Source organism: Engystomops pustulosus, chromosome 6 (assembly GCF_040894005.1).
Source record: "Engystomops pustulosus chromosome 6, aEngPut4.maternal, whole genome shotgun sequence".
Lineage (NCBI taxonomy): Eukaryota > Metazoa > Chordata > Amphibia > Anura > Leptodactylidae > Engystomops > Engystomops pustulosus.
The window spans coordinates 39,235,475-39,257,011 of NC_092416.1; the positions used below are offsets into that span (position 1 = coordinate 39,235,475).

Sequence of the window (21,537 nt, forward strand, 5' to 3'; positions counted from 1 at the left end):
AGATAAACCAGGACAAAACATATATTGCTGAATTGAATTTTATTGAACTGAGAGAAGATAGAACAGTCACATATATGGTTTTTAAATGATGGAAAGATGACATCTAAAATGTGCAGATACATACATATGGTGGCACAAATTGCGTTCTTGATACTTCTAGGCAGAATACCTGTACTTTACCAGCTGTGACTGATAGGAAACACTTACTATGGACACTACAAAGGTCAAATATGTTAGGACCTACACCATTGACACGGCTGTAAACAATAGACAAGTAGATGCTGAGGTCTGGATGGACCTTCAAAGTGTAAACTTATTTAAAGACTATGTGAAGATAGTGTAAGCCTGTGAAATACAGAAGTGGGATAACACCATTAATATTATCCTAGTACCTCTAGTATGTAATATTGAACGGTATCATAGCAAATTACATTATCTTTCATGAATGAGAAGCATTTAGTTTTCGATGGCAACGCCCTTGTTGATGAATTCTTGGATCTTGTCACTGACATCTTTCTGTAGGTACTCTGCTTGATCCTGTACACTAACAGTGTATTCTCCCAACTTCTTCTTCATATCTTCAACTCTCTGAACAAGGGCCTTGTTGAGGGCTTCGCCATAGGGAGTCATTGTTTCTTTGAACTCAGCAATCTTCTTGTCCATCTCCTGGTTCATCTGAGTAAGGTATGGCTCCAGTGTCTGCTTGGCGTTGGTCATATCTCCTTCCAGTTTGGTTCGGAGCTCGTTGGCGTAGGGTTGCAGCTGCTCTTTCAATTGCTCAGTGAACTCCAAGACTTTGCTTTCCATCTGCTTAACGTTCGACTTCATCTGAAAGTCCATGTTCTTGATCTGGTTACGCAGTTCTTCCTGGACATCTTCTGCATATGGTGTCAAGCTTTTGTAAAGCTCTTGCATTTGTTGATCAACATTATCTTTAACTTTCTCGGTGATGGGAATGAGTTGTTTTCTCAGTTGTTCCACATTGTCATCTATCTTAGCCTTGAGTTCCTGGGAGTATGGGGTCAATGAGGCCTGCACAAGGTCTGTATTTTCTCTGATCTTGGCTTCCAGGTCCTTAGTTACAGACTTGAGTTGCTCAGTGACCATTGCAGTGTTTTTGTCCAACTGGGTTTTCAGCTCCTCAGCATAGGGAGCAAGTTTTACTCTAAGCTCCTCTGCATTCTTATTCAACTGCTTTTGTACTTCATCTGTATAGGGGGACAGTTTGACCTTTAACTTCTCAAGCTCCTCAGTTATTTGTGCCTTCAGTTTCTCTGGGTCTTGGGTTAGCTGGTCATGCATCTGCTTGACAAAGGGAATAAGTTGTTTCTCAAGTTCTCCTGCATAAAGTTGAATGTTCTTCAGGTTGTCATCAATTAGAACACTGTGGAAATTAAAAACATAGTTTTATTACCTTTAAAAAAAAATAATCAAAAGTAGTGTGAACATTTTTGACAAAATCCATACATACTCGAGTATAAGCCTAGTTTTCCAGCACAAAAAAACGTGTTGAAACCCCAAACTTGGCTTATACTCGAGTAAAAGAAAATATATTAAAACTCACCTTTCCGGCTTCCCCCACTGCTGGCAATATACTGTGGCAGGGGGCTGGCTATATACTGGGGCAGGGGGCTAGCTATATACTGAGGCAGAGGGCTGGCTATATACTGGGGGATATGGGCTGGCAGGCTATATACTGGGGGGCAGGTGCTGGCTATATACTATGGGCAAGTCCGGCAGGCTATATAATGGGGAGGCTGTGACCAATGCATTTCCCACCCTCGGTTTATACTTGAGTCAATGGGGCAGATTTAACAAGCAGTCTGAAAGTCAGAATATTTCCAGTTGCCCATGGCAACCAATCACAGCTCAGCTTTCATTTCACCAGTGTTCATGAATATTTTAAAGGGGAGCTGTGATTGGTTGCCATGGGCAATTGGAAATATTCTGACTTTCAGACTGCTTGTTAAATCTGCCCCAATATGTTTTCCCAGGTTTTTGTGGTAAAATTAGGGGCCTCGGCTTATACTTGGGTTGGGTTATACTCGAGTATATACACGGTAACTTAACTTTCTTGCAATTTGTTAGAGATCCCAACAACAAAATAGCAAAAGCTAAACAGCATAAGGTGATTTTAAAGAGGGACATTCTAACAAATCATGGGCTGTCTAAAGTGGAAAGAAATGTATAATAGAAATACAAATATTTTATAAATTAAGAAATATTAAAAAAATGGAAAGTAAAAAATATGAAAACAGAAATCTATGCAAACAGAAGAAAAACAGATTCATGGAAATTTTATAATTTTATAGAGTCAAAAAAATGTTTAAACTTAAAGGGAATATAGTAATGTTATTAGCTGTCTACATAGAATGAAATAAATGAAAAAAAAACAACTTAAAGGGGTTGGCCGCCTTACCTTGTGTATTTTGTAATGTGTTCGTAAGTTGGAGGGGACGACAGGATATTAGTTAATTTACCAATATACATCTATTAATAGTTCTGCTCTGCTTTCTTGATATGTAAAGTGAAGCCTCCAGTCTTTTACCTCATCACCCGGACATTCCTGACCATAAAATGGCCGCAGATGGAGGGTCATGTGATCTCTAACTGTCCATAAGCAATTGCCCTGCCAGGACCGTGATCTTGTATTCACAAATACTATCATAAGGTTCTGGCAGAGCGAGTAAAAGACAGGAGGATTCAATCTAATTATCAAGAAAGCGGAGAAGAATTTTTATTAGATGTATATTGGTAAATTACCCAATATTCTGCCCCCCCCCCACACTTACACACACTTTACAAAAAAGGGAAAGTGGCCAACCCCTTTAAAAAGTAATAACAAGTTAATATGTAATGACGTACAAATACATAAACACAATAAACTTGGGGTTTATGATCTCCATTGGAAGAGTGAAAAAGACTTGGTTAAAGCTCAGCCAACACCATGTCGTCTGCAGACAAAAACCAAGTACTGAGTAGCATTGTTTGTGGCTTACAAAGAGAGTACTAAGTAGCTAGACCCCTCTGTGCCCTACAAATGCAAATAGGTAGGAAGCAAACCATTAAATATCTATATCGCCATCTTTGATTTCTTACAACCCCAAAAGTGCAATAAAACATCTTGATCAATCATCTTCAGAGATTTTCAATCTATAGTAAGTACTATTCACAGATATTTGGACGCTTACTTTAGCTGTTTGCTGATGTCAGACTGTTGGATCTGCTCCACCTTCTCCTTGGTGTTGCTGGTGAGTTGGGTGAAGTAATTCCAGAAAGCATCGCTTATCTGGTCAGTGCTGATCTCCGCTTGAGATCCTAAGACGTATGAAGATAAGGTAAGTTTTTGTATTAGATTAATTTCCTAATGTTTCTTCTTTAGGGTAGTTAACAACAAGAAATGTACAGATGTGCTCACTTGGATTTGTTATGGGACATCGACAAAAACCACCTGTAAGTGTAGTCATTTTAGCTTGGATAATTTTATACTGCAGGAAGAGGTAATAACATTGAAATATTGTTTTGTAGGAAATGATTTTGTATAATGTATATTTGTTGTCTTTGGGATTCCTGATTTGAAGTTTAGAATCCAGACCCTACAAGATCCTAAGCATAGATTAAGTATCTGATGGCATCTAACATATCTTTAAGAGAATACAAGATCAGATACTATTCGTTTTGATATTTACTGACCTGTGATGGCGCACACAACTAGTGCCAGAGCTACGACTTTCACCAACATGTTGATTCTCTGGATCGGTCAACCTTGTCCCAACGGTGAAAATCTGTATCAACAAATTAATTATGTTTAAGGAATATACTGGTGAGTAGACACTTGTAGAAGAAGGTGTTTTTAGGTCATTCAGCAGTGAAGTCAAACTGCTGGGGCTTAGAAGGGAATAGTATTTTCCCAACATCTGAAGTGTCACCAATATATACTCTATCTCTGTGATCTTCTGATGACTATGATTACATAGCTCCTACACTGCCCATCCGCTTCTTTTAGAAGAAAGGATAAGATAGGTCCTTACCTGATCCCTTGGTGTTCGGATCTGAGGATGAAGTGTAAGCCACTGTCTGCCCTTTTATATTAGAGCATCCTTACTTTGGCTTTGCTCCAAGGCAGCTTTATGGACTTTAGATCAAATGTGGAGCTCATGACGTGTTTGTTTTTAAAGGGATCCTGGAAGTATGAGAAGCTCAGTGAGTAATGATCTGAGTCACAATCATGATGAAATTCAAGAGTGCTGATCATGAAGTCTTAATCTCTAAGTGCTGTTCTAAGTGAAATGATCAGAACATACCACCACAAAAGGTTGTCATCTGTGGGTTTCATGTTATTGAAGGTCACTATTTGGTCCAACCATAATCCAGGGTTACTGTGAGTCAAAAGTATTATTTCAGGTTTGTTGGGTTGTAGTTGGTGCCATTGTGTTCTTCATGTCCTTTGTTCTCATGAATTTTGTCAGATAGCTGTTTCGATAGATCTAAAAGATTACTTTGCAAAATAGTGGTAGAAATGTTTGGTCGGTATATTATAGATGTATATCTTAAAGAACTTGCACTGAATATGCAGCTTAGAGATAAGTACAAGCAATAACAGGGCATGATGTAATTGCAGCAAATAGAAGACGTGGTCTAAGCTTTTTCAAAATGGCTGGTATTGTAGAGTTCCCAGTATAAAGCAGTCAATAACTGAGGTCAAAGGATGGTTGCTGTGTAGGGGGCTTCAAAGGCACAGATTGGTCTCATACATGGGTCCACCATTTGAAGCTTCTACATGTGCGTGAGAACTGGACCATGGAGAAGTGGTCTGCCTCAACCAACCTGGGGCATACACATTGATGTTTCTCCCAATGAAGAACTGTTTGAGGTCTTAGCCACTGTATGGCCAAAGTGCTCACCTGATGACATAAGGTCACAGAGACCCAGGACAAAAAAAATAGAACTACCGCTGGATCCAAGGCTAAATGGAGAGGACATTAGAAAAGATTTATCATAAAGTGGTGAATCTTGTTTCGTATATATCCTGCCTGCCTGTCATAGAATTGTGCTAACCCCTTCACCTGAACAGGCGCAGGTTGTAGCTTGTGTGCAGATGTGGGGCAGGACCCCCCTTGCCGGTCCACCCTACTGTCCGGCTCATCCTCTTCACACAGCTCCATGCCCACTTGCATTGGAGACGGTATAAGGGGGAGATTAATCCCAATTTCTGCATTTTGCAAGGAATTGTGATTAATTCAAAGCTTGTATGCCACAATACTGTGTATATTTTATTTTTACACCTTTGAATATGAGAAACAGCATTTCTTAATGATAAAAAATTTAAATTACCAGAACGGAAAGTTTATGGTTCAGTTTTTTTCCTTATTCGCCCTACAAAAATACCTGGATAATTGTCCTGCCCTGATTCCTCTTTCTTATGTTATGTAATGTTTGATAAATGTTTCACTTTTCCTTTGATGGAAGAGAACACTTGTCTCTATGGATTCTATGGGATACAAATGTTGAAAACATATCCATAGGATGGTTCAGTAAAGGGGATTTCCAGCCACATCAATATCAGAGAACCGGTCACACATTCCCATGTGGCTGTATTCATCCTTAGCTACTTCAATTAGTGGACAGTGGGGTGTCATTTATTTAGGGGTGCAATAGATCCCATTCGTGTGATTCCTGGGTTCCCACCGTGGGGACCCCCACTAATGAGCAAGTTGTCTCCTATGCAGGCGCTTATACTGATCAGCTATTCTCCGTGGCTTCCAACACCAGAACTCAGAATAGATAACTGACCCAGGAGAACAGCTTTGATATATATGTTACATGTTTGTAAAAATAAATGTTATAAAATGCTTAGAGAGCTTAATAACACGGCTTGTACTTTTTACCTTTACTGCAGAATAGTTCCCATTCAAATGTTTGCTTCAAACTGCTAATCCATGCGGCTTATGGGATATCGCTGACCACCAATCCAAAGGAATTAGCTAATTTCAAAAACCAATGGACAACCCATGATCACATAATTGTTGAGAGACCCTTAAAAAACAATAAAAAGGGTAGCAAAGAATGGGACCACAATAAGAGGGGGGAAGAGAGTGGGCCAATACTATGTTTAGGAGAGAAGGGGGCAACAATAAGAAAGGAAGCAGAGAAGGGGGCCACAATAAGAGGGGGGGAAGAGAGGGGGATAAAACTATGTTCAGAAGAGAAGGGGGCAACAATAAGAAGGGGAGCAGAGAAGGGGCCACAATAAGAGGGGGAGAAGAAAGGGGGATCATGCTATCTGCAGGAGAGAAGGGGGCAACACTAAGAAGTGGAACAGAAAAGGGGGCCACAATAAGAGGGAGAAGAGAGGGGGATCATACTATGTGCAGGAGAGAAGGGGGCAACAATAAGAAAAGCAGAGAAGGGGACCACAATGAGAGAGGAGGGTGAGCAGAGTGTGGGGCCATAATAAGAGTGGGGGCCGAGAAGGGGGGCACAATGGGAGGAGTAGGAGCGGCGGAGCCCATGGGTCATATTGAGGGTTGAGCAGAGAAAAGCGTCACAAGAAGATGGGAGCAAAGAAGGGGGCAACAATGAGATAGAGAAGGAAGGCACAATGGGGGGGGGGGGGGATTGAAGTGTGAGGACGTTTTAAAATGTGTGTGAGCCACAGAAAAGGGGGCATGTCCAGACTCTGTGCCTAATGTAGCGTGATCTCTGACTACTACCCCGGCTACAGACACAATAGAGTAATCACATGTGTTTTATCGGGTTATGCCAGTCGTATTTCTGTGAAACTCCACCACTGCCCTGATTTCTTTTATCCACTTTTATTCCGATATAGGTTAAGTGTACATAAGGAGACTACCTTCCCTTGTCCAACTCTTCTTGATGCCACGTTGCTTACAATGTGAAGTAATGATGGGATTGAAGATCAATCATAACAAAATGATCTAAATGAAATAATGTCCTCTCACCACTTATCTGAGGAAGGTTACTGCAGAATTGATAATGTGACGCGAGTCGCTCTTTAACCTGCTGGTGTACAAAGCATCTGTACTTTTACCTGTACCAGGCTTTATCTGCTGTACTCCACCTTCCTCCGCACTACAAGTCATCGGGAAAAGTGAGATATTATACTGAGTTTATATTGCGCCTATCCCTGAAGCACACCAGTATTTTCAAGATTGTCTTCATGTCTTATTTTTGGGATAGGTGCACATCAGAATACGGGGCTCCATTATTAATGGGGCTCAGTTGGTGTCTATTATATGATGGATGTTTTCCTGTTACTTCAATGAAGACTACTGGCTCATATGCTCCCAGTAAGGAAACCAGCATTGTGCAGGGCTCCAATTATCAGCATTGTAGACAAAATCCAGTGTGTAATGTGCCCTACACAACATTAGTTTTCCTTGTTGGGTGATTTGAGGGCATCTACACTTCCTTTAAATCTATCTTTTTATCTAATTTTCCCATTTTATAAAATTAGTGTTGGAAAGTAGAGCAACCCAGATTAAAATGGATGGCCCCAATTCAATATCTATAGGGCAGCAGATAAAAATTTGGTTCTGGGGCCTACCACTCGGACCCCCAGTGATCATGATATTGGTGTGGATAGGGGTAAACCTCCTAATTGGTGGATGACCTGCTACTCGAGTCATGCGGGAGATTCATTATGCCTCCTCTACGAGTGTCCTGCCAGAGAAATCACATGAATCTCCCCCTATTCACCAGTTTTCTGGTATCTCTTACCTTTGGGCGCGTCGGGGCAGAGAGTGGGGAGCAGGGCAGGTGGAGGGCAGGCAGGGAGGTGAGCGGCAGGCCCGCTCTGCCAAAAATCTCTGCCAGTTCAGACCTGGTCTACAGGTTGGATCTAGCAGAGATTGTGCCCATATTTATTAAGAAGTCGGAGCCTCTTAGTGGATCTGGGCACCAGACTGCCAACAGAGGAATTTAAAGAAGACTGCTGTTAGTCTTAATAAATTCCCCCCAATACTATGCTCACCCAGTATCGCCCAACAGGAACCAATATATATCTGACCAGGCAATGGTTTTGAAGTGGGTCCCATTTTTAGTGCTTTTCTCTTTTTCCTTTAGATAGCAATGCTCCTTAGATGTGTCCTCAGCGGTTATAGCCCATCCGTGCTAAGGAGCATCAAACTCTCTGACTGTTATTGAGTGCCATGTGCTTCATTCCATATCCAAATTCTCACAGACCCCAGGGCTAAAGCTTGGGACCACCTACACAATGGGGACATTTACTAAGGGCTTTGCGCCGCTTTGCAACACACTTTTTTCAGACTGTGCCCTTTCTTCAATGTTAAGACGTCTTTCACAGGTATTTAAGTAGTGGGTGCGTTGCGATTGTGTCGCACGCAAACCTTTTTTTGGCACAGCTGCGCTGGCTTCCATGTGACACAATTTAGGGGGTGTGCTGTTGGACGATCCGACTGATTCGGACTGAGCACGAGATTTAACTTCCAAATTGTGTTGCAAGCCCAAGCCCTAACATGCATCACTAAAATGATGGTGAACTCTGTCGGACCTGAGTGGTGAAGCGACACATGCAGGATATCGGGAGCAAAATCTTAGTGAATCACGGCATTCGAGTGCATTCGAGTGGGACAATGCACTTTCGGTGACTGGGTAAGTAAATGTGCCCCAATGTTTCCACATTTCAATTAGTACCAGTAACCCAAATGACCAACTGATGCAGGCTTAGAAGCCGAGTCTTCACCCTTTAACAACTTGGCCCTTTTTGAATTTTTGTATTTTTGCTCCCCTCCTTCAAAAATACATCATGTATTGAGCTGTATCAGTGTTTTTTTCCATATAACAAATTGTAGATTTGTTTAATATTCTATGCCGTGTACTGGGAAGCTGAAATAAAATTCCAAATCTGGTGAAATTGGCGAAAACCCCCATTTGTGACATTTTCTTCTGGGCTCTGTATTTACACCTATCACTTTTTGATCAAAATGACACCTCCCCTTTATTCATTGGGTTGGTAAGATCACAGGAATACCAAATTTATAAAGGTATTAATATGTTTTTTAAAAAATTAATCCTTGTGTACAAAAATAACTCTTTGTTCCGCCAAGTTCTGACACTAATAACTTTTTTTGTGATACAGCATACCGTTCTGTTTATGATCTCATTTTTTGAGAGACAAGATAACGTTATCATTGCTGCCATTTTATGTACTGTATGACATTTTGATCACTTTTTAGTCAAATTTTTATGAGTGAAATTTTGGACATTTGGGCTGTATTTTCCGTTACGGAAATAACCGTTTTTATATATATTGATAGATCATGACTTTTTGGACGCAGTGTTACCTTTCATTTTTGTTTGTTTTATATCAGTTCTAGATTTTTAATTTATTTTTTTACCTTTTTTATATCTTTTTTCTTCACTTTCTTTAGACCCCCCTCGGGTACTTTAACCCTAGGTGGTCTGATTGATCCTACTATTTACTGTTATTGTACAGTGTGTTTTACAGTGCTTGTAGACCGCGCTGCTTTATGGGCCAAATTGCAGAGACGACCACTGCGACTAACTAACTCCATAGTTACACTACTGAAGGGTATTTTATCCTAATACTTTGCTGCATTAGGATGGCAGAAATTTTTATGCTGAATATTCCATGAAAGATTTTTGTATTCACTGAGATTACCTGACTTTCTTGACTATATCTTTATTGTCAAGTCTTGACTATATCTTTATAATAAAGTCTATATCTTTATCTTTTCACTTATTTAATGCTATACAGAACCAATTTCCTTTCATTACAAGCCCCAAGATTGAGCCAAAACTGTAAAAATAAAATTACCAATGGCGCTCCAAAAAATGGGAGGTTCTGTATTTACCCAAACTGCTCACAAACTCATAAACCTTTCTCAATTTCTGCATAGTCATGAGATGCAGAAGGTCTTCCCACCTTGCAATATTCTAGCTTTAAACGGGACCTTAGAAGGCCTTGAACCTTTGTGGCAATAACAGTTTCTGTATGACTCAGTATCGTCCTCTCACATTGTTCCGTCAGACTTTTGGCCACACTTCTATGCAGTGTTGTTTCGGTTCATTGAGATGTGTAGGCATCTGTTTACGCTCTCTTAAGCATTTCACTTAAGTTGAGGTCTGAACAATGACTGGACTTCTGCAGAGCCAACATTCTTTTCTTTTTCAGAGTTTGACCAAGATTTAGATGTTGTATAAAGAGACACACATTTCACTCTATGTGATGACTTATTATATAGAGGAGTTTATGGTCGGCTCAATGGAGTAAGAATTCGGCAGGGCCCACAAGTGGAGTAGAAAAATACACAGTCTACTAGTTTGCATCTTTTTTCATGCCAAAAAGTCTCTAATGACTGCAAGGTGTCCCCAAATCATCCCCCCCCCCCCCAACACCACACTGGACATATAATGGATCATTAAGGATGAGGTCACACAATGCGTTTTGTTTGTGTTTTAATTGCTTTTGAAATGCATTTCAATAGTTGAGGAGAGGTGATTTGCCTACCGTGTTTTGAGGACTATAAGGCGCACAAAAAATCCTTTTTCTCAAAAATCAAAGGTGCGCCTTATAGTCCAGTGCGCCTTATATATGAACCGTACTGACAGACAACAGCTGCCTTGAGCTGTGCACAGGTCTGCCACCTGCTGGTCATTCATCCTTATAATCAGGTGCGCCTTATATATGAACAGTACTTACAGACAACAGCTGCCTTGAGCTGTGCACAGGTCTGCCACCTGCTGGTCATTCATCCTTACAATCAGGTGCGCCTTAGAATCCGTGCACCTTAAATATGAACCTAGACGTTTTAGAAGGCATTTATTGATGGTGCGCCTTATACTCCGGTGCGCCTTATAGTCCGAAAAATACTGTAATTACATTACTGTTAACGTTTGCGTTGACACGCAAACACAATAACGTTAACTATATGTTTAGATTGCGTTTTGTAAGCACAAATGTTGACAGTAATGTAATTAGGCAAATCACCTCTCCTCAGCTGTTGAAATGCATTTCAAAATGCAATTAAAACACAATCGCAACATGTGACCGCACCCTTAAGTAAAACATAGCAATAGAGCAAAAACACTGTTGAGTCCTGACCCTGTGTATGCATGTTTTATTTATGTATATATATCTATATCTATCTATCTATCTATCTATCTATCTATCTATCTATCTGTGTATATCCTATCTCTCATATCTATCTATGTATCTATATCTATCTATCTATCTATCTATCTATCTATCCAGGGCCGATTCTAGCTTTTTTGCTGCCTGAGGCGAAAACTGAAATGCTGCCCCCTCCCCCCCTTTAAAAAAAAAAAAAATCCTAGCCCTGATCTCCTTCTATATACCGCCCACTGAATGTACATACGCAACTTAACACTAGCGCTGTGTTTACTAACATAGCACTAGTGTACAGAGGTGGGTCTTGGCCCGATCACGTATACGTTTCTATGGAAACGCATGTGATCGGTAACCAGAACCCGGTCTCTTGTAATAGAAATTAAATAGTATTTACACTAAAAGTACATAAATACGCGAAACATTCTATCTGTACATATATATATGTACATACAACTTACTACATTAACATTCCACATTAATACACATTTTTAATCTATACATACATCAGCCATATATATGAAATAAACCACTACTCCTATATTGAATCATGACTTACCCATTTTTCTTCAGAGGATCTTGCTGGTACATCAGCAGGTGGTAGATGGAGGGGTCAAAAGAGTAACTGAGGGGGTCAAAAATAAGTAAGCAGGAGGACCATACACAGCATCACATACTGCAGGCAGCAGCATACACACCGCATCATACACACACTGAATATACATGCAGCATACACACAGCAGGCAGCATCATACACAGCATCAGATACAGCATCATACACACAGCATATACATGCAGCATCATATACAGCAGGCCGCAGCATACACTCCGCGTCATACACACACAGCAGACAGCAGCATACACAGCATCATACACACACAGCATATACATGCAGCATACACAGCATCAGATACAGCATCATACACACAGCATATACATGCAGCATCATATACAGCAGGCCGCAGCATACACTCCGCATCATACACACACAGCAGACAGCAGCATACACAGCATCATACACACACAGCATATACATGCAGCATACACACAGCATCACATACAGCAGGCCACAGCATACACTCCGCATCACACACACACAGCATCACATACAGCAGGCAGCAGCATACACAGCATCACACACAGCAGGCAGCAGCATACACAGCATCACACACAGCAGGCAGCAGCATACACAGCATCAGATACAGCATCATACACACAGCATATACATGCAGCATCATATACAGCAGGCCGCAGCATACACTCCGCATCATACACACACAGCAGACAGCAGCATACACAGCATCATACACACACAGCATATACATGCAGCATACACAGCATCATACACACACAGCATATACATGCAGCATACACACAGCATCACATACAGCAGGCCGCAGCATACACTCCGCATCACACACACACAGCAGACAGCAGCATACACAGCATCATACACACACAGCATATACATGCAGCATACACACAGCATCACATACAGCAGGCCGCAGCATACACTCCGCATCACACACACACAGCAAACAGCAGCATACACAGCATCATACACACAGCATATACACAGCATCACATACAGCAGGCAGCAGCATACACAGCATCACAAACATGAGGAAGCAGCATACACAGCATCATATACACACAGCATATACATGCAGCATCACATACAGTAGGCAGCAGCATACACAGCATCACACACAGCAGGCAGCAGCATACACAGCATCACACACAGCAGGCAGCAGCATACACAGCATCATACACACAGCAGGCAGCAGCATACACAGCATCATACACACAGCAACATGCACAGCATCATACACACAGCAACATGCACAACATCATACACACAGCAACATGCACAGCATCATACACACAGCAACATGCATGCAACATACACACAGCAGCATATACACAGCATTATACAGAGCATACATACAAAACAGCATACACAGCAGGCAGCAGCATACACACAGCAACATGCAGCATACCTGCAGCTTACACACAGCAACATGCACAGCATACACCCAGCATACACCCAGCATACACCCAGCATACACCCAGCAACATACCTGTAGCTTACACACAGCAGCACACATAGCTGCTGATGAAGTTCAGGAGCTCTGAGCTGGTGGGCGGAGCTTGCTCATCGGAGCTTCTACAGCAGGAGCAGAGAGCTCAGCGGAGGATACTTTCTGGCTGCCGGCTGTGGTGGAGCAGCAGCAAAGTGATAACTCTCCATCTGACTGCTGCTCCACCAGCCAGTGAAGCCTCTGCACAGGCTTCCCGTCTGACCCTTCTCCTTCATCAGCCCACCGGGAGCCAGCCTTCCCCCTCCTCCTGCCAGCAGCGCTGCTGTTCATGTGCGGACCTGCCGCTGCCTCGATTCCTCACAGTAGCGCTGATGGAGGACACAGGCGGCGTTTGATGATGTCATGCCGCCAGCGTCCTCCATCAGCGCTACTGTGAGGAATCGAGGCAGCGGCAGGTCCGCACTGCTTGTGGGTGATTCGGGCGAGTGCCCAAATCACCTACAGCTGTTTCGCCGCCTGCCTCAGGGCTCCGCATCTGCCGCCTGAGGCGAAATTTTCATCCCGCCTCATGGCAGATGCGGCCCTGTATCTATCTATCTATCTATACATCTCATATCTATCTATCTATCTATCTATCTATCTAAATATATACAGTACAGACCAAAAGTTTGTACACACCTTCTCACCCACCATGAAACATGGAGGAGGAGGGGTGATTGTGTGAGTGCGGGGGGGGGGGGGGTTGGGGCTTTGCTGGTGACACTACTGGGGATTATAGTGAACCAGCCTGGTTACCACAGCATCTGGCAGCGGCTGCTATTCCATCCAGTGTTTAGTTGGACTATCATTTATTTTTCAACAGGGCAATGACCCCAAACACACCTCCAGGCTGTGTGGGGGCTATTTGACCAAGAAGGAGAGTGATGGGGGCTACACCAGATGACCTGACCTCCACAGTCACCAGACCTGAACCCAATCCAGATGGTTTGCAGTGAGCTGGACTGCAAAGTGAAGGCAAATAGGAAATAGGAAATCTTTCAAGACTGTTGAAAGACCTTTTCAGGTGACTACCTCTTGTATCTCATCAAAAAAGCCAAGAGTGTGCAAATCAGTAATCACAGCAAAGGTAACTACAATATAAGACATATTTTCAGTTGTTTCACACTTTTTTTGTTAAGTATATAATTCCTCATGTGATAATTCATCGTTTTGACGCCTTCAGTGTGAATCTACAATTTTTATAGTCATGAAAATGCAGAACATTTTTTGAATGAGAAGGTGTGTCCAAACTGTACATATACTGTACTGTACATATATAAGATATTTAGGAAGGGGGGAATTTATTGTTTTATTATTTCACTTGACTCTGTATTGAAAAAAAAACTCCTTCTGCACAGTGTAACTGCCTTTGAAGATACAACACAAAGGGGCTCTGCAGAGCACTTCTGTCTCATTAGCATAATTTTAAAAGTTGACTTAAGAAGGAATGGGGCCATGGATTACAAAGATTAGAAGATTACCACAGTCACTGTGACTGCATCTATAAGTAAGTGTCCCTGGTTTATAATGCTTGATCATGGTGGCAGATTGCCTTTAAGAGAATATACATGTCGTAAATAGACTAATGGATATGACAGAAAAAGTACTAAATCATGTATTAAAATAGGCCCCGAAAGCCCAAAGCAAAATTTAGTACAAAAGCTTTAATAAAGCACTAACATGCACCGGGAAGAAGAAGGTGAACTCCGGCGGACCTGAGCAGGGAAGCGACACATGCAGGATGATCGGGCACATGATCTTTGTGATCTTCATCTTCGTCAGACAGTCCGGATCGAGTATCGCGCAGGGACCGGGTAAGTAAATGTGCCCCAATATGTGAACACAGCCTAAGTCCATGTTCACAAGATGCGCTTGAATTGCTTTTTGAAGCTCATTTCGAGAGTGTATTGAATGGCCTTAAACTCTTTTGAAACACTTTTGTTGTGTTAAAAAAAACCCTTGTTGGTATATACAGGATGCAAGCATTTAGGTCTAAACATATCTGCGTCACAGCAGTAACTTGGAATGCATATCAAAATGACTTAAGGTACAGCATTAGGTGGGTCCGCTTATTAAAAGCAATCTGTGCATCTGCTAGCTCCCTCTCATATTGTTTTCCCCTCACATTGTGCCCCCCACTCAGCTCCCCTTATATTTTGGCACCTCATCTCCCCCTCATATTGTGGCCCATAATTTCCTTCTTATATTGTGGCATCTCATCTCCCCCTCATATTGTGGCCTCTCTCATCTCACCCCTCCTCTAGTGGCAACCTCTTATCTTACCTCTCATATTGTGGCCCCCTTTTATCTCACCCCTCATAATGTGGTCCCCTGTTATTGTGGCCCTTTCTCCTTCTCCTCTCATATTGTGGTACTATGAAAAAGTTGCAATCATTGGCTATTTATTGTATAAAATATAACAGCAATCCACAGTTAATGCGTTCAGTCTTGATTTCTGGAAGGAAGAGGCAGAATAATGGAAGAGCCCTTTGTGAGCCAAGCGACATAGTGAGATATAGGTGCAACTGCACCACATTGGAACAAGATGCCATGATATCTCACTATGCCACTAGCCTCACAGAGACATCCTTGGTTCTTTAAATTTGTTTGTGTGGGAGAAGGTAGAATTAACAGAATTTAATTGAGGATTTATAAGAATGTAGGTTGAGTCTCCATTTGATTTTGTTGGTGCTTAAATCTACCATCAAAATTCATCATGATAAACCAGAAACACTTACTAATAAATCTAGGCACCGTGACTTTGGTAATCTACTTATATTTGTTATCCATGGCTTCCTATGTTCTAAAATAAACTTTTAAAATTATACAAAGGGAGGTGGGGGTGTTACCAGAGCCGTTCCATGCTGTAGCTTCTTTGTCTCACCATTCCGTTCTTCTCTCTCTGCATTTCCCCCTCCCGCATCCCAGATGTGATTACACTGCTGAACATGAACTTTGAAGTTCTCCTGCACTGTGTAACAGCCCGTGAGTCTGTAGCAAGGATGGGCTCTGGTAACACCCCAGGAACCACTCAAGCTCATTAGCATAGTTTTAAAAGTTGATTTTAGAAGGAACGAAGCCATGGATAACAAATACAATAGAATTCTAGAGGGTTAGAGTTACACTTATCTCTTAGTCTGGTCATTACGGAACTGTAATGGATATTTATGACACTGATTAGTAAAGGTGCAAGATTAAAGGGGTTGTCTGATGAGATAAAAAACTGTTCAGATGATTTTGAAATTGAAATGGTTGAAACAAGGACAGAGAAGGAGAATGGCTGAGCCATACAAAGCCATTCATCACATCACCAATGCAAAGAGTATGAGGAGACACCATGCCAATATGTTGATTAGATTGAGAGCCCCTTTGGGGACAGGGACTGATGTGACAAGCTCTGAGCAGTGCTGCGTAATCTGTGTGCGCTATATAAATAAAGGAATTATTATTATTATCAGAACAAATTTAGAAATGGAGCTTCTGGGATCTTGGGGCCCTCACTGATTGTTGGGACAATGGTGGCATTCACATAATTGATGTAGACTATTAATTCAATCATTAGAATTTTAGGAACATCTATATCACAAAATCATGAAACCATGTTCTTTCCAGTCATTCACTTACAACACATTGTACATTGCTCCATTGTATTTTATTTAAAAGAAGTAAAAATAAAAAATACAGCTAAAATATCAGGAATGGGAACATCTAACACTGTCATGAAGGACAACGAAACAAAGACTTTGTCCTGATGAAGGACTGTGCCAACTAGTCACTGGTGAAGGCATGTGTTCAACAAAATAAAGATGATAAAAGCAGAATATAATAGTCTTAAGTGGTGTTAAGTCCCTTTCTAAAGCCTATGTTGGTGTTATTTTGAGTGTCAATAATATCTAGTTTTCACTGGCAACACCCTTATTGATGAAATCTTGGATCTTGTCTCGAACGTCTTTCTCCAAATAATCTACTTGATCCTGTACAGTCACTGTGTATTCGCCCAGCTTCTTCTTCATGTCTTCCACTCTTTGTACAAGGGCTTTGTTGAGGGTATCCACATAGGGGGTCATTGTGTCTTTAAACTCTACCACTTTCTGGTCCATCTTGTGGTTCATCTCATTGAAGTAGGGTTCCAGTGTCTGCTTGACGTTAGTCATATCTCCATTCAGTTTGCTTCTTAATTCGTTGGCGTAGGGGTAGAGTTGCTCTCTCAGCTGCCCGGTGAACTCCAAGACTTTGGCTTCCATCTGTTCGACATTCTTCCTCATCTGGAATTCCATGGTCTTCATTTGGTTGCGCAACTCCTCTTGCACATCTTCTGCATAAGGCGTCAAGCTCTTGTATAGCTCCTCGAGTTGTTGGTCAATGTTATCCTTCACTTTTTCAGTGACTGGCTTGATTTGTTTTCTCAGTTGCTCCACGTTGTTGTCTATTGTAGCCTTGAGTTCCTGGGAGTATGGGGTCAATGATTCCTGGACACGGTCAGTATTTTCTCTGATTTTGGCTTCCAGATCCTTAGTTACAGACTTGAGCTGCTCGCTTACTAACTGGGTGTTCTTCTCCAGCTGGGTTCTTAGCTGTTCTGCATATGGTGCCAGTTTTTCTTGAAGTTCCTCTACATTCCTGCTCAGTTGCTGGTGAACTTTATCTGCATATGGAGACAACTTGACCTTCAGGGTCTCCAACTCTTGTCTTATTTGCTCCCTCAATTTTTCTGAATCCTGAGTTAGTTGCTCATGTATTTGCTTTGCAAAGGGAATTAGTTGTTGATGTAATTCACCCGCATACAGATTCACATTTTCCAGGTTTTTCTCGATTAATGAACTGGAAAGAGAGAGAAGTATTTAGTGACTACAGCAACACCATTGATATTAGTGATGTCCCTGTGAAGTATTGTTATATGTTTAATGAAAATGTTTTTATTTTTCATATACTTGCTAAATGCTGAAAACTAAGATGAGGCTAGACTATTGATGAAGATTGATAACAATCTGCTGTGCAGTGAAAGACTGTGTCCTTGGCTGTTTTACGATACCACCCACTCCAAGAAGAAACAGAGCCTTTGTTCCTGCGATGATCATATTATAATTTACTAACCAATGAACTATGGACATTACTTCTTATCTTTGGCTAGTCAAGCCCAGGTCCAGCCCAATGAAAGTTCTGTATAATCCTTTGTGACTTGAATAAATTTGCACACATCTGTCTAGCCTTGCAGAGATTTAGATATTATACCATACGTTGTCTTGGTCTAATTTCTTCTGAGCTCAACTCTGTGACTTTTATAAATTATTAGAGAACCTGAGGTTCTGTGAACAAGGACATGACACTTGACATCCCCTTTAGACTATGTTCACTTAGGTTACAAAAGGGGCTTTAGAGTCCTTCATGTAGGCCTTTATTATCCTGTGCACAGATGGATGCCCAACCTGAAGCCCAATGGACCCTATTATAGTCAGTGAAATATTTTGGGCTGTGTTTGCCCATTTTTTAAAGGGTGTACCAACTTTTGGTTCTTAGCCCCTATCTAAAGAATAGCGGGTAGGGGGTTGGTTCATTGATCACGAGAATGAGGATCTTGTTTTACCGAATAAATCCAGCATCAGGTAGTGGAACATCATGGGTAGTGCCTCCCTTTTTACTGTCCAAGGGATTGCTAGAAGTTGCTGAGCACAGTACTGAGCTATCTGTAGCACTCTTATAGCAGTGCTATGCTCAGCAATGTCCGACACTCCCATAGTTGAATAATGTGGCAGTACACATGCTTGACCTGCCTCTGCCTTTAACAGGACCTAAGTTGAATTCAGTTAATCCTTAGAAATTACTTAGCACACCACTTTCTGGCAGTAACATACATCAAATATTTCTTTCTAGCAAATTGCATATGAATTAGTAGAAATTAAACTAGTTATTAATGACCAATCTTCAATATCCTATAACAGTTGTATATTATCTGACCAGTCCTAGCCAGGGAGTGTGTAATGGGAAATGGGTGACATTTATTGCACTTACTTTAGCTGTTTGCTGATGTCAGACTGTTGGATCTGCTCCACCTGATCCTTGGTGTTGCTGGTCATCTGGGTGAAGTAATTCCAGAAGGCATCGCTTATCTGGTCAGTGCTAACCTCTGCTTGAGATCCTAAAAATGAAAATGATCAAATTCAGAAAGACGCCTCCAAAGTGACTTTCAGTTTACCTTTTTATGTGTTAACATTGTAGTGACAACAGTTATTTACTGTAATGCCCTCCATCTGGGGTCTGAATGGCGCACTAGAGTAAGAGCGCATTTACACATTCAGTTTTTCAGATGCAGTTTTTGAAGCCAAAAGCAAGTGTGGATAATAATGGGTAAGAAGCCATCATTGAGAAAAGCCACTCTTCCTCCTTTTTCACTCCACTTCAGGTTTGGACATCAAAAACTGCATCTGAAAAACTGAGGCTAAGGCTGCTCCAGTGGGCCCAGTCTGGAACACAATTTATTATTCCTAGAGATACAAAAGAAGTCAACCCAATGTCAAAGCTACTAGGGCTTCTTCCAAAGGAGCGAGACGGCAAACCTGGTAAGGCCCAAAAACTACTACATGAATAAGACGCAAAGTGACAGATTCATCAAGCTGTCTAAAAATAAGAATGTTCTTAGTTGTCCATGGCAACCAATTACAGCTCAGTTTTCATTTTACCAGTGCTCATGAATATTTTAAAGGGGAGCTATAATTGTTTGTCATAGGCATTTAAGATTATTCTTATTTTTAGACAGCTTGATAAATTTGCCCAAAAAAAGTGATGTCACAGTGCATTTAAATATGAATATGAATAACACACAGTGATGTCACAGTACAAAAATACTACAAACAGTGATGTCACAGTACAGGGGTAATACACACAGTGATGTCACAGTACAGGGTAATACACACAGTGATGTCACAGTACAGGTATAATACACACAGTGATGTCACAGTACAGGTATAATACACACAGTGATGTCACAGTACAGGGTAATACACACAGTGATGTCACATTACAGGCATAACATACACAGTGATGTCGCAGTACAGAAATACTACAAACAGTGATTCCACACTACAGAGATAACACACACAGTGATGTCACAGTAAAGGGATTATAGACACAGTGATGTCACAGTAGAGGGATAATAGACGCTATAATGTCACTGTACATTGATTGTATACACACAGTGATGTCCCAGTGCAGGGATAACACACACAGTGATGTCACAGTGCAGGGATAATTTGTACAGTGATATCACAATAGAGAGATAATATAATATTGTGGTCATCAATCTGATATCAAAGTAGAAGGATAGTGATGTTATGTCACAGAGTGTATTAGTAATACAAGCTACAGTATCATAGTATAAGTGTAGAGTCATTATGTTCACTGTGACATCACAGCACAGGAAAAAAAATGCATCATGATGTCACCATGGCACCAAGGCACAGAAATAATACAAAAAATAATGCTCGTGACCAATACTGACCTGAGATTGTGAATAGTACCAGTGCAACCACGGCTATTCTCACCAACATGTTGACGCACTGGAAAACCAATTTGCATAAATCTGTAAAAATAAAAGTAAAGTCATTAGGAGAAAAAATTAGCTGGTTCTGTTTGGATCAACCAATAACATCCTCCAATTCCCTTCTACATTAGCTGTTCGCTTTCTCTGTCTCCTCACCTGATCTCTGTTCTTTGATGATGATGGTAATGAGTGGAAACCACTCGCCGGCCTTTATATTGACTATCTCAGGGCTGCGCCGAGGCTTCAGGCATTGGGTTTGGACTTTAGATCAGTTTTACAACGTGGAGCTCCTGACGTGTCCCTGTTTTCCTTGTGATGCTGGAAGTTAGATTAGCTCAGTAAACCCTGGACACTGAGTCACAGTCATGATGGCGGATGGAGGGGCCGGTTGTTTGTTTTTGTGCATAAAATTCTCAGTAGCCATCATTACAAAAGCCCCTTGTCCCCCAGCTCCAGGTTATTCCAGTTCACATGACAGGACATTCACAATAACAGCCGGGTGTAATCCAAGCCAAGATTCCTTCCCCAAAATATAATGTCCCTTCATCTGTTTACCAAAAGAACCGGTCACAGAACAAAACTCTTCACATCGTTCAGTTTGTCCTAAAAGATTACACAGAATCACAAATTGGTTTGCACGTAGTTTGTCAAAAAATAGGAGGTTACTAAAGGTGGGTTAATCCCTGAAATTTTGATACATTTTCTATATAAGAATTTATGTGACGATCGGTCTGATAATTTGGATCTGATGACCTGAAAGAGTTCATTTTATACAAGGAGACAGGACC

The 21,537-nt window shown here is 41.3% G+C and overlaps 2 protein-coding genes and 1 long non-coding RNA gene across 3 annotated transcripts; 1 reads left to right on the plus strand and 2 right to left on the minus strand.

Annotated features, from left to right (window-relative positions):
* Nucleotides 1-22: 22 nt before the first annotated feature.
* LOC140134934 (uncharacterized) lies at nucleotides 23-4,154 on the minus strand. Its single transcript, XM_072155778.1, has 4 exons — nucleotides 4,032-4,154; nucleotides 3,694-3,785; nucleotides 3,192-3,318; nucleotides 23-1,384 (listed from the first exon to the last, which is right to left on the minus strand). The coding sequence occupies exons 2-4, from the start codon at nucleotides 3,740-3,742 to the stop codon at nucleotides 457-459; spliced, it is 1,104 nt and encodes a 367-aa protein (XP_072011879.1). The 5' UTR covers nucleotides 3,743-3,785; nucleotides 4,032-4,154; the 3' UTR covers nucleotides 23-456.
* On the plus strand, nucleotides 3,224-18,853 carry LOC140134936 (uncharacterized). Its single transcript, XR_011856429.1, has 3 exons — nucleotides 3,224-3,338; nucleotides 14,036-14,299; nucleotides 18,166-18,853. It is a non-coding gene; the product is annotated as an uncharacterized lncRNA (long non-coding RNA).
* Nucleotides 16,843-21,135, minus strand: LOC140134935 (uncharacterized). The gene is made up of 4 exons (XM_072155779.1): nucleotides 20,906-21,135; nucleotides 20,708-20,788; nucleotides 19,222-19,348; nucleotides 16,843-18,033 (listed from the first exon to the last, which is right to left on the minus strand). The coding sequence occupies exons 2-4, from the start codon at nucleotides 20,754-20,756 to the stop codon at nucleotides 17,106-17,108; spliced, it is 1,104 nt and encodes a 367-aa protein (XP_072011880.1). The 5' UTR covers nucleotides 20,757-20,788; nucleotides 20,906-21,135; the 3' UTR covers nucleotides 16,843-17,105.
* Between the last annotated feature and the right edge of the window lie 402 nt (nucleotides 21,136-21,537).